This window comes from Panthera leo, chromosome A1 (genome assembly GCF_018350215.1).
Source record: "Panthera leo isolate Ple1 chromosome A1, P.leo_Ple1_pat1.1, whole genome shotgun sequence".
In the NCBI taxonomy this organism is placed as follows: Eukaryota; Metazoa; Chordata; class Mammalia; order Carnivora; family Felidae; genus Panthera; species Panthera leo.
In genome coordinates this window covers 115483594-115497617 of record NC_056679.1, presented here as the reverse complement: position 1 = coordinate 115497617, position 14024 = coordinate 115483594, and the positions used below count along the sequence as shown (strand labels likewise).

Sequence of the window (14024 nt, the reverse complement as noted above, 5' to 3'; positions counted from 1 at the left end):
AGGTCATGATCTCAGGGTTTGTGAGTTTGAGCCCCATGTCGGGCTCACTCCCATCAGTGTGGAGCCTGCTTTGGATCATCTGTCCCCCTTTCTCTGCCCCTCCCCTGCTCATATTCTCTCAAACATAAATAAACCTTAAAAAAAATTCTGCTTTTGGTCAATCCAAAACCCCAAAGAAGTGAACACAGTTGTTCTGCCACAGCCTCTGGGTGAACGTCTTTGGCTCTACATTTTCAGAGCTATAGTCTAAACTGGGAGGAAAGGTTTGGCTTTGTTGCTTGCTGGGCAAACATCTCTGGGAAGAAGGAGATGGTGTGGTTTTACAGGTCTGTGGAATATGATTCATCCGAGGAACCTGAAAGATAAACTATCAACCTGAGACTGGAAGAGGCATGAACAGGTGAAGAGAACAAAACCAAAATAGATGTTTATATAATCTGTAGTTGAACCAGACACTTAGAAGCCAATCACAAAATATTATAATTTGTGACTTTGTATAAACTACTTGATTATACTGGCAACATTGAAAAGTATCTTTGAGGGGCGCCTGGGTGGCTCAGTCGGTTAAGCGGCCGACTTCGGCTCAGGTCATGATCTTGCGGTCTGTGAGTTCGAGCCCCGCGTCGGGCTCTATGCTGACAGCTCAGAGCCTGGAGCCTGTTTCAGATTCTGTGTCTCCCTCTCTCTCTGACCCTCCCCCGTTCATGCTCTGTCTCTCCCTGTCTCAAAAATAAATAATCGTTAAAAAAAAAAACTTAAAAAAAAAAGTATCTTTGATAAATTCCCATTTATTTTAAAAGTTTGAGAGAGACAGCATGACAGTGGTGGAGGGGCAGAAAGAGAGAGAGAGAGAGAGAGAGAGAGAGAGAGAGAGAGAGAGAGAGAGAGAGAGAGAGAGAGAATCCCAAGCAGGCTCCATACTGTTAGTGCAGAGCCCGATGTGGGGCTCAAACCCACAAAACATGAAATCTTGGCGTGAGCCAAAATCAAGAGTTGGATGCTTAACCGACTGAGCCACCCAGGGACTCCAGTAAATCCTGGTTTATTTTAATCTGAACCATTTAAAGGCTTGCACTGTCTTTCTCACACAAAGGGGTTAAGATTTCAATTCCTGGGGCACTTGGCTGCCTCAGTAGATAAAAGCATGTGACTCTTGACTGTGATTTGGGAGTTTGAGCCCCATTTTGGGGATAGAGCTTACTTAAAGACAAAAAAATTGGGAATATAGTTCAAATACTATTCCCAGCTCACAGTGAGCGTTCACCATTGTGGCTGAGGAAGCTTGACGGGCCCAGAGTACTTCCTTGGTATATTCTGGATATCCTTCAAAGGACCCTCTGCTCATTTGCAAAAATGCTCATGCTATGTCTGGATAGTGGTGGTGATGGTCTGTCTATGAATGCAAAGTGCTGTTAGTAGAGCAGACACTATCAACATTTTGCCAATTATAAGGACAGACACTTCAATGAGACTATTTAGAGGTCCAGTTCAAATACAGTGCAGAAACCTATTTGGTTTAGTTAGTAAAATGAATACTAACTTGAGATGGAGATCTAAGTAGGAATCAGAAGAGAGTATAGTAATGAAGTCCCAGGATGGCTGTAAATAAGCTCCCACTCTAAACTTCAAATGAATTATGGTGTAACAATAAAACATTAGTTATTAAAAAGATGCACATATCCCTTGGTAGGGTTTGATACTTGATTTTAAAAAAAAGGCTGCAAAATAGCACACATAAGCTTCTAAAATTATATATTTAAGAATAAGCATATGTGGGTATAAATGCAAATATCTGATGGCATAGCAGTATCTGTAATAGTCTCTCTAGATTTCAAAACCTTAGAATAAAAAGTACCTTAGATTTCCAAAGATTTACTGTCTTCTGAATTAAAAAAAATTTTTTTTTTAACATTTATTTATTTTTGAGACAGAGCATGAACGGGGGAGGGTCAGAGAGAGGGAGACACAGAATCCGAAACAGGCTCCAGGCTCTGAGCTGTCAGCACAGAGCCGGACGTGGGGCTCGAACTCACACACCGCGAGATCATGACCTGAGCCAAAGTCAGACGCTTAACCGACTGAGCCACCCAGGCGCCCCATGTCTTCTGAATATTTTTAAAGATTTTTTATTTTAATCTCTATACCCAACGTGGGGCTCAAACTCACAACATGAGATCAAGTTGCAAGCTCTACTGACTGAGCCAGCCACGTGTCCTTATTTTTTATAGTCTGAATTATTTTTTTCTATTTAAAAAAAATTTTTTTAACCTTTATTTTTGAGACAGAGAGAGATAGAGCATGAACGGGGGAGGGTCAGAGAGAGGGAGACAGAGAATCTGAAACAGGCTCCAGGCTCTGAGCTGTCAGCACAGAGCCCAACGCGGGGCTCGAACTCACGGACTGCGAGATCACTACCTGAGCTGAAGTCGGACGCTTAACCGACTGAGCCACCCAGGCGCCCCTTTTATCTATTTTTAAATGTTTTTATGTATTTTTGAGACAGAGAGAGGGAACGAGTGGGGGAGGGGCAGAGAGAGACAGAAAGAGGAGACACACAGAATCCAAACCAGGCTCTAGGCTCTGAGCTGTTAGCACAGAGCCTGACACGAGGCTCGAACTTACAAACTGAGAGATCATGACCTGAGCCAAAGTCGGGCGCTTAACCCACTGAGCTACCCAGGTGCCCCATATAGTCTGAATTCTCAATTGCATTTATAAACAGAAAAAAAAAATCACACCTTAAATAAAATCTATCTTATGTTCCTTTAGCAGTTTGGTAATGGTCTTGTCCCTATGCTCATTTGTATCGTGTGGAAGCTGGGAAAAGTATGTACCCCAGCATCACCGAGTCTTTAGAAAGGACCTAGCACTGTACTGTGGTGGTTAGCAATGGCCCCTGCTCTAAATATTTATAATTCAGATGAGGACACAAGAGCATCAGGCAACAAATTATGAATACCTACCATGTGCCAGAAGCGTCCTAGACATAGACATCACATGGCAGTAACTGGCATGATCTTTTCCTAGAAAAGTTGTTGATACCACCTCACACCCATTAGGACAGCTACTATCAAATAGGCAAAACGTAGTAAGGCAAGAATGTAGAGAAACTGGAACCCTTGTGCAGTTGGTGGAAATGTAATATGGTACAGCTGCTGCGGAAGACAGTATGGAGGTTCCTCAAAAATTTAAAAATAACATTACCATATGATCCAGCAATACCACTCCAGAGTATATATCCAAAACAATTGAAAGCCAGCTCTCAGAGACATATTTGTACACCTATGTTCATAGCATTACTAACAGTTAAAATGTGGAAAGAACCCATGCCTATTAACAGATTAGTGGATAAGCAAAATATGGCATATAAATACAATGAAGTATTAGTCTCTGAGGAGGGAATTCTGCAATATGCTACATCATGGATGAAACTTATGTACATTAAGTGAAATAAGTCACAATAAGACAGATACTGTAGGATACCACTTAAACAAGATAGTCAAAATCCTAAAAACAAGGTAACAATGGTTGTGAGGGGCCTGGAGAAGGGGTGGAGAGTTATTGCTTAATAGATAGCTTCAGTTTTACAAGATGGAAGAGTTATGGGGATGGAGGACGATTGCAGAACAAAGTGAATGTAACACCACTGAACTGTATACTTAAAAATGGTTAAGATGATAAATTGTTATATAGATTTTACCCCTCCCCCCCCAAAAAAAACCCTATCCTTAGTTAAAAGGAGGATCAAATTTGTATAGGTTGAATAGGCAGGATGAACGGGAGTTAGAAAGTAAGGTGAAGATGCAGAGTAGGTAAATGTTTTTGCAGAAGGTGGATGTGTGTCTACATAACTACAGAATACTGGAAGTTGGAAGGGCAGAGGCAATTTCCCTAAGACTGGCCAAACCCATTGTGCTTGCTTTACACAGCTCAAAGCTGCTGCTTAAAATGACAGGTCGTGGGGTGCCTGCGTGGCTCATTTAAACAACTGACTCTTGGTTGTGGCTCAGGTCATGATCTCATGGTTTGTAAGTTTGAGCCCCGTGTCAGGCTCCATGCTGGCAGTGTGGAACCTACTTGGGATTTTCTCTCCCTCTTTCTCAATGCCCCTCCCCCCTGGTTGTGCGCTTTCTCAAAAAAAAAAAAAAAAAAAAAGCCAGGCCAGAGATACACCTGCTGCTTGTGAGAAGTAGCCACAATTAGAAAAATGAATTAAGAGGTATCACTACAGCTTCACCATCCATCACACTAATGAACTGCCATACCTTCCCACCCACAGGCTCTCATGACACTGCAAAATAAACTACAGAAAGCACATAAAGAAAGGATAAACTGGGGATTATCCTGATACAACTGGAGCAATAAAAATAGAAAACGAAAGTCCATATAGATTTGTAGTTGCCAAGAAAGTAGCTGTAATCCAATTGCTAAAGCCTTTTGATGTTTATAGCCAACTTAAAATATTTATTGTTTTATTTTTGTGAGAGAGAAACAGAGCACAAGTGGGGGGAGAGGGGGCAGAGAGAGAGGGAGACAGAATCAGAAAACAGACTCTAGGCTCTGAGCTTTCAGCACAAAGCCCTAAGTGGGGCTTGAACTCGTGAACTGCGAAATCATGACCTGAGCCGAAGTCCAATGCTTAACCAACTGAGTCATCCAGGTGCCCCAAGAGATTTTATTTTTAAATGATCTCTACACCCTTGGGGCACCTGGTGGCTCAGTTGTTTAAGCGTCCAACTTCAGCTCAGGTCCTGAACTCACGGTTCACGAGTTCCAGTCCCACATTGGGCTTTGTGCTGACAGCTCAGAGCCTGACTCTGCTTCAGATTCTGTCTCCGTCACTGCCCCTCCTCTGCTCGTGCTCTCTCTCAAAAACTAGATTAAAAAAATTTTTAAATGATCTCTACACCCAACGTGAGGCTCAACTTTAACAACCCTGAGGCTAAGCCTTGTATACTCTACCGACTGAGCCAGACAGGCACTGCTATAGCCAACTTTTAGAAATGGAACAAAAGTCATTTAAATCTGGAGTCAAATAGCCAATGAGAAACTACTGCTTTTTAAAAATATTTTTTAATGTTTATTTTTATCTATTTAGTATTTATTTTTGAAAGAGAGTTTGAGGCAGGGGTGGAGCAGGGAGAGGGAGACAGAGGAAGCGGGCTCTGTGCTGACAGCAGAGACCGTTGTGGGACTGGAACTCACAAACTGTGAGATCACGAGCTGGGCTGAAGTTGGACGCTTAACCAAATAAGCCACCCAAGGCACCCCGAGAAACCACTACTTCTGATTGAAAGCTAGCAAAGTTGAGCAAATAGGAATTGGTCCTGCTTTAACACTGAATATACAAGTGCAAAGACTGCAACCTGAGTACTCTCCTGTATCAAAGGTAGGACATTCCTGGTGCTCTCAGCACATCGCACTTTGCATCAGGTCTTTGGGACCTATACTTCATTATCAATGCTACCACGTATGGAGCAAAAGGACATCATGGCTCAGAGGTCTTCAAAGCTGTACTTAATGCCATCCCACTCCAAGTTTACATACGCTACTGGGGTGGGCATTAATGTCCATTTTTTTGTCTACCACATCCAATATAGACTGCCTTTCCTTTTCATTAATTTTCACATTCCTTATTGTACATTTGGCTTTACGGAGTTCTTAAATTATGTTGAAATTATAAACTAAGGCTAGAATTTTATGTTCATAGAAAGGCCAGTGCTAAAAATCAAGATAAATCCTGTACTACGTTAACATAATCTTAAAAATTAGTATTACATTCCAACAGTCCTCACCCATAATTTTTTCATTTTAATCTGTAATCTGATACCTGTTTTTACCTTCAGACTTTTACCTAATAATGAGCACTTTGAGCCTCACCCAGTATCAAAGACAGTTAATTAATCAGCAAGTTATACATACTTGAGGGACTGAGGTAGCTATGTTCATTTTGCTATTCACTTGAAACTTCAACAAACTAGTTGTTATTAAGCTTTTTCACTAGTTACTATGTTGTAATTCACAGTGGAAAAAGAGAAAAAAGGAAAAGAAACATCCAGTTAGGCAAAATAGTGAATTCCCAAGACTTTATGTTTCTGCCGTACTAGCTTTCCTTGAAATGTGATTGTACCAAGTCCTCAGAAAATTACGACTCGAATGTTCTGAGCAAAAGATAAAAGACACACTTGGGAAAGCAGTATCTAGGGTTCTGAAATGGAGTATCTCCCATTAGTTTTTATAAAAATGCTTTGCACAAGCTTCCAAATGGTGATTATTTCCCACCATTTCCTGTAGTTGTTTGCAACAGTAGCAAAAGCAGCACTTCCAAAGGAGTTCCTAAAGCAGGCTCGATTACAACTGCTTAACCAAAAAACTTCTGTTCAGCTACAGGTAAGACAATCATTCTCAAAGTGTGGCCTCTTTATGTGACATCACCATCACCTGGTAACTTGTTAAAAATGCAAATTATCAAGACTACCCCTAAGCTAGCAAATTAGAAATTTAACCCAGCTAGTGCCTAGTGACCCAGCCACATTTTATTTTCAGACAGAGTACACGACAGCACTTGAGTGGGGAAAGGGTAGAGTGAGAATCCCAAGCAGGCTCCAAGCTGTGAGCACAGAGCCTGATCTCATGAATCCTGAGATGACCTGAGACAAAATCAAGATTCAGATGCTTAACCAACTGAGCCATCCAGGTGCTCCACAGCCATGTCTTAACAAAATTTCCAGGTAATTCTGATGCATGCTAACATTTGAGAACCAAACTAAAGGAAAATAATTCACACTATCATTTTGTTACTAGTATTGACTCTAAGCATCTTTTTTAAAAATTTGAGAGAGAATCCCAAGGAAGCTCTGCACTGCTAGCGTGGAACCTGACACGGGGCTTGTTCTGATGAACTGAGACCATGACCTGAGCTGAAATCAAGTTGGATGCTCAACTGACTGAGCCACTGAAGTGCCCCTACTCTTAAAAAATCTTGACCTCACGCCTAACAGTCACAGGACTTGCATCAAAGTGAAGGGCATTCTGCTTTTAAAAAGGTTTTAAGTAACGTCTATACCCAATGTGGAACTCGAACTTAAAATCCCAAGATCAAGAGTCACATGCTCAGGGGCACCTGGGTGGCTCAGTCAGTTGAGCTTCCACCTTTGGCTCAGGTCACATCTCATAATCCGTGAGCTCAAGCCCCACATCAGGCTCTGTGTTGGCAGCTGAGTGTGGAGCCCGCTTCGGATTGTCTCCTTCTCTCTTGCAAATAAACATGGGGAGCGGGGGGGGGGGGGGGGGGGGGGGGGGGGGGGGGGAGGGGAGTCACAAGATCTACCCACTGAGCCAGCCAGGTGTCCCTGGAAAGGCATTTTAACCCCAGCTAACAAACAGCTCAGGGTTGCCAGAGAACACAATCCCAAACTCATTAACATTCAATACTTGAGCTTTCAGCTATACTAAGCTATATTCTATAATGGAGACCAATAGAAGAGACCACACAGAGCTGCTCCCAGCCCAAGTACAAGCGATCTTAAATAACCCACACTGACTGGACCTAACATTTCATGATTCAAAATTTTTAATGTTTATTATTTTTGAGAGACAGAGCATGAGTAGAAGGGCAGAGAGAAAGGGAGACAGAATCAGAAGCAGGCTCCAGGCTGTCAGCACAGAGCCCAACGCGATCACTTGAACTCACCGAGATCGTGACCTGAGTTGAAGTTGGATGCGCCCCCACCCCTTTTTAAGATTTTAAAGGAATCTCTCCACCCAAAGTGGGATCTGAACTCACAACCCCAAGATCAAGAGTCGCATGCTCCACTGAGTCAACTGAGGCACCCCGCTGTTTTTAAATAATGTTCTGCAGTGTTCCAGCAGGTTTCCACTACACATCATTCTCTTTACTCTCAGTAATGTTACATTCTACTGTTCAAACCCACTGAAAATCCATCATGAACAAAGCGAGGCAAAAAATAAAGTCTATTCCTCTTTGATAACTCTAATACCTGCCATTAACACTTAACAGGCTGTATTTTGTGTTCCCCATCACCCTAAAAGAGGGGCATGAGGAAACCTCTAAGAAGGAATTCAGGGAATAGGGTACCTTAAATTTTTCCTTAGAACCTTATTTAGACTATAGGAGATGGTGTAGTTGGTGGCCAGAAATTCACTCTGCTCATTAATAAAATTTCAAGTGAAACTTTTAGGGTACCCTAATCAGTTTTACAGCTAGTCAATGAAAGCCTTATCAGAGTCACTCTGAGATCCCACATTTATGAGCTATAGAGGCTTAAAAAATACTACTACTACAAATTCAAGGGTTTCTAAAATTTTCCTTCACAGAGGATTTACCTAAAGGCTTAAAATGGTGTCAGGCAAAACGTTCTTAAACTTGACAGCAGGTTTACGTGGAAACATTCCCATGAAAAAAGGTTTGCCATAATCTGGTAAATAGCTGTTACAGATTTATCTATCACTGGTAATTTATGTATGAGAATTTCTACTTCCTAAATGTTATCAAATGAAGACATTAAACTTTTTTTTTTGTACAGCCTGGTACAGCCAACAAAGTAGGACCTACGGAAAAAAGCTATCACTGACAGGAAACAATTAGGGATTCTAATGCACATAAAATACTTCGGGTTGCTTGCTGTTAGTTAAGTTGGAATTAAAAGCTGGTAATTAGTAAAGGCCAAAATTAAACTATAGAAGTAAACTGGCAAGGATTTTTTGTGCATGTCACATTAGAAAAACATTAACTGCCTCTGAGAAGTATACCATAAAATTTTCATTCATCTTTTAATACACCTGGATCTAAGAGTTTCAAAGAATTCCTAGAAGTTCTTGTATTTTTTAAAATTAAAAATTTATTTTTTAACAATAGGTAATAAATCCCTTATACCAAGAATCCCAACAGATTTTGAAAAGCTAGTAGAACTAATTCTTGATATTCCATGTTATTCCCAACTTTACTGTTTTATACTTAGGCCTAAACACAAGCTTTTATCATTTCTTCACCCTTAGCATTTTAATGTCCAAAGGTTTTTAAAAGCCCCATTCCACACACCATTTTTTGTCATGTAACAGGAACAAGAAATCCACCAGCACCAAAAACTTTAAAACTCAGTTCTTTAGTAGCAGTCTTTAGAACACTCTAGATTAAAAATGTAATAATTTGTTAAAGCATGCAAAAGAGTGTAACAGTGAATAAAAACCACAACTGACAAAAATATTGGTTAACATTCCAAATATGTATAACCAATGAACTTGGCCTAGGTTTTTTTTTTTTTTATTGGTATTCACTTCAGAAACTTGAATCCACAGATATAAGCAGTATATTACCAGAAAGTTACAAGTAAACACAGATTATACATGCAAATTTCTGTTCACAAAGGTCACATGTGCAGGTATATGAATTAGAAGCGTGCGTCTAGTTTATGGCCAAACTTTTTAAAATGCAGAAATGTAAAATTACATCTTGAAATATGAAGAGATGGTCTACACACTTCAAAAATCAAATGTTGCTTATACCAGATGTATGACAGCTACAGGATTCAAGTGACAAGCAATAAGATCTCAAGAAATTAATACTGCTCAAAGGGAACGGGAATATTTTTACATTTCACTGAAAATACATTGACTACTAGAATACGAAATCTAGCAGGAACTTAGGGGAAAAAAATTACAAAAATCTAAAGCCAATTACTTAGTATTTCTTATTACCTAAACAACAGCATGACATTAAAAGAAAACTGCACCTGCATTATAATTGCCAATCTCATATTAATGAAGATATCCAAATAAAAAGCAACCAAAAACCTTCAAACTCCAAATGATGAGAAGTCTGCAAAAGGCTCAGATTAAAATGCGGAATGTTTCAGATGAAAGTAATAAAAATACCATTGGTTTTGTTCTTTATTGAATGGAATCAAAAGTTTTGACATTTCTTTGAAGCGTGGAACTAAATTTCATTTCTCTGAATGATTCTAGGTATCTTTTTTCTTAGTGGTGCAAGTTGTCTTAAGTAACTTACAAGTCAGTCTCTACAAAGTACTTCTGTCTGTTACCATTTTGATAAAACAAAAACAATTCTTCATTAACTTAACCGTATATGTATTTTTGCTGTAACACTTAACACATGAACAGACATCTAATATTTTTCCACTAAAACAAAAGAGTACAATAGTTTTCTTCTAACTACCAGTATTGTATTTAAAAAAGGTTAACATTAAAAACAAAGAACCATTATTTTCTTTGAAATTGTTAAGCTTCTTGCACATCTTAAGCTTCCTTCTTCTGCCTGCGTTCTTCTGCCAATTTATTCAGAAATTTCTGAAAAGGAAAAAAAAAATTACAGGGATTAAATCACATAAGAAACACCTAAGTGAATTCCAAAATGAAATATTCTATCCAAGTTTATTCAGAATTTGAGTGTAATTTAACTACAACCTTACCAATATTTTACAAATTCAATTATTCTTGTTAAGTCAGTGTACAAAACTAAACTAGTTCACAGTACCACAAGATATGGGGGAGAATGATAAAATGTGAAAAAAAGATTATTTCAACTTGCAATTAGTATTAACTCACACAGTTAAGAAAACAAAGACCATACTTGTATAGAAGAACTGCCACTGCTCCAAAAACAGATTAGTTAAAATAACATGCATTTATTCAGTGTGCCTTACATTAAACATTTTCTTAAAGGGCCAGCCAGCAGTATTTATTTTAAGTCTGTGGGCTGTTCTTTATTTCATCTACTCAATTCCGCTGTTACAGCAATAAAACCAGCCATAAACAGTACTTAACTGAATGACTGTGACTGTGTTCCCCCAGAACACCTCATTTACAAAAGCAGTGGCCCCTGTATTACACACCTGTAACTTCTAGGGTTCTTGGACATACTAAAACATTAATAAGTAAACTTCCCTCAACAAATCTAAAAGATCAAAAGTTTTTTTGACTTTTGGGTAGAATTTCTCAACTCTATCACAGTTTCTCCAAATTGCTGAGAGGGTTAAAAGCCACTATATCCTTAAGGGAAAAAAAACTCAGCAAAGTATCAAGTCATTATCATAATTAGCAAAAATGTAGTGCATGGTAAATTTTAATGAAGTTGACAAAGTTCCTTTAGAATAAAGAGAGCCACCTCTCTTTAGAACACCTCCAATAGAACAAATGTCTAGAAAATTATAATAGCTAGAAAATATTTACAAGTCTATCATTTATAAAGTATCAAATACCAGGATACAACTTGTGTCTTAATACTCTTCTATGTAACAGTTTCTGCCTCCATACAGCTAAATACCAAAACAAGTATTTTTGTTTGCTGCTACTAATGGGATTAACCACCATTCTTTTTTCATAGGCATAATGGGAAGATTACAGGTAGCAAAGAACATTTACATTTAAAACTAGTGACATAGCCAAGAACTGGATTTCCTAAATTCAAGCCTATCTTTATCCATCTAAATCAACATACAGAGCACATTTGATGACTGAGTATACAATGAGCTCTGTATTAGAAAGCAGTGTAAAAAACCAGGTTATCTGTAATTCAGTTCTTTAACTTCTTTCAAGTTTTATACCATTATCTGTTTCAATAGTCCTTAAAAAAAGTCACTAAGAGCAACACCGAATTTCAAAATCTAGTTAAGAGAAATTTGTTATGCTTATTATTTATTCATTTATCCTTTTACCTTTATCTCTCCTTGGTCATATAACTCACAAAATATCATTATTAATAAACATCATTAAGTATAAAGAGACATGGCACTTTATAGAAGTTGAAAAAGCTTTTCATTATTCCACTTGGGATTTCAGGCCTCCAGGATCTTCCCAATTAGCGAAATTACACTCTCACAACGCTTAGTCAAGAATATTTAGGTAACTTTAATTACATGAGAATTTTGGAACATGGCTAGAAAATTATTCAATTGAATGTACCACAGAAAAAGGGTCAAGAGATGTTTCTAGAATCCATTAAACTGTTTAAGGCCCATCAATAAAGAAGTAAATGTATCGTCTCTAGGATGGGTCTACAGAAAGTACCACACACATTTTACTTTACACAAATTTACATTATTTGTTAGTTTTCATAAAAGAACTCTTCTCCTTTAGGTTCAGCCTTACCTTTAATTTCTGATAATGAGGAAGGCTGCTGCAATGAGTATTCTTTGCAACTTCTTCATTTGTATAAAAGAGTGAACACAGCTTACAGTAAAACCCTGTTTTAGGTATCACATAGTCTATACCTAGAACACAAACATACATTCTTACAAATTTAGTAAACTGAAGATTTAATTAGTGTTGTCAAATCTCTTTTTCCGGTCAATGTAATTTGAACGAGATAATATTGGTGAGAAGTCCAATATAACCTAAGCTAAAACAAAACAAAAGCCATGAATATCAGTAGTTAATTGTACTCAATTGACAGTTAAGGTCCCACCTAACTGCATTCTTAAAAAGGCAGAAATACAAAAGATAAAGAAAAAGCAATGTGAAGTTCTCAGAAACCTTTACGCGGAGAAAGAATATATTATGAAATGGTAACAAAAGAGAATACAAAATGAGAGTTGGTTAAGTGGAAAAGAATGTATTAAGATTTACAAAATGTTCTGCAGAGAAATAGATTTAAAATGGTATCAGAGTTATGTAAGACCAATTTAAAAATCTTATTTAATAAGAACTTGGGGAGGGTGAGAGGGGAAGAACAAAGCCTTAAATCTCACCAACAGGAACATTGGGCTGGTATGGTCCAATTCTATACTCATCTGGGATTGTATAGTCCTCCTTGTTTTCATCACTTTGGCCATCCGCATTTTCACTTGTATCTTTGTTGGGATCATCAGCATTCTCAGCAGATTCCGCACCTGGTTCTGTATTTTCCTCATTTTTAATTCCATTTTCCAACGCTGCTTCGTTTTCTTGATCAAGTTCCTCGATCTTGTCCACCTTAATTTCAACCAAACCATCATCATTTTTGTCACCAGATTTAAATGTCATGCCCGATTTACGAAGTTTCTGACGTTCCGAATCTTCCTCATCACCAACCTCATCTAGAGTGACAAAACCTTCCATACTCCCTGGGAAACGACGCTGTTAAGAAAGACAAATTTACTCTGCAACAATTATCCTGCAGCATCCCTTCCATTTGCTTTACTTGAAGGGAAAGGGATAGCGTCTTTGTCTTTATTTATTCTGTCAAAATACTGTCTTTCTCCCCCAAAATCACTGATTTTTTAAACAAAAAAACTTAGTTTTAAAACTAAATAAAGGCTTGCCTCACAAAAAGAGCAGAAAATAAATGAAATAAGGACATTATATTCTACACTTGCTGTAACTATTATGCTACAAGGGATTATGTATCAAAAATGTGATTTGATAAAAGTAGTTCAATGGTATCCTTTGGAAGACAGTATCTTAGGATACAACTGTTGTTTAGAGAATATGCAGTCTAAAATAGTGTAGTGGTTAAAAAAAAAAAAAAAAGCAAGCTCTAGAGCATGACCTATGTTTAAAGTTTAGATTCTGCCACTTACAAGCAGGATGACTGTAGACAATTTATTAAACTTCTCTATGCCGAATTTATTCATTCATGAAATGGAGTCAACAAAGGTATCTACTACTTACAGTTACTTTGAGGACTAAATTAATTAGCATATAAAAAGAGCTTACAAAATTTATAGCATATAATAAATGCTCAATAATTATCAGCTCTTAAGACTGCAAATGGATTCTGCAACAATCCACTTCAAGGAAAATAACTTTATCTGACCTGGCCATCAACATCTGGAGATAAAAATTCGTTTTCTAATAGCTGGAACGTTGCTTACAAAAACCAATGGACCAAGATTACTGAGATCTCATTGTAACAGCCATTTAATGCAAGGGCATTTTAATACTCTAATCCTCATCATAGGTAATTCAGTACACCAGTCTCTTGTTTTACTCCTCTTTATGCTATGCATATGTTTGTCTATTTGAGTTCACTTTAAATGCTTTTATGTGTTCTCAAAAAAGGTCTTCAA

At 38.1% G+C, this 14024-nt stretch overlaps 1 protein-coding gene across 5 annotated transcripts in view; it reads right to left on the bottom strand.

Annotated features, from left to right (window-relative positions):
• Positions 1 to 9226: 9226 nt before the first annotated feature.
• Positions 9227 to 14024, bottom strand: part of MATR3 (matrin 3) — a 29007-nt gene continuing 24209 nt past the window's right edge. For 4 of the 5 annotated variants that reach the window (XM_042936549.1, XM_042936539.1, XM_042936560.1 and 1 more), the window contains 3 exons: positions 12726 to 13092; positions 12127 to 12248; positions 9227 to 10326 (listed from right to left, as the gene is read on the bottom strand). In XM_042936549.1, the coding sequence (XP_042792483.1) occupies positions 10276 to 10326; positions 12127 to 12248; positions 12726 to 13092 (540 nt within the window). In that variant the 3' untranslated portion in view covers positions 9227 to 10275. The remainder of the gene's footprint in view (positions 10327 to 12126; positions 12249 to 12725; positions 13093 to 14024) is intronic. The other variant, XM_042936578.1, reaches the window with a different exon arrangement.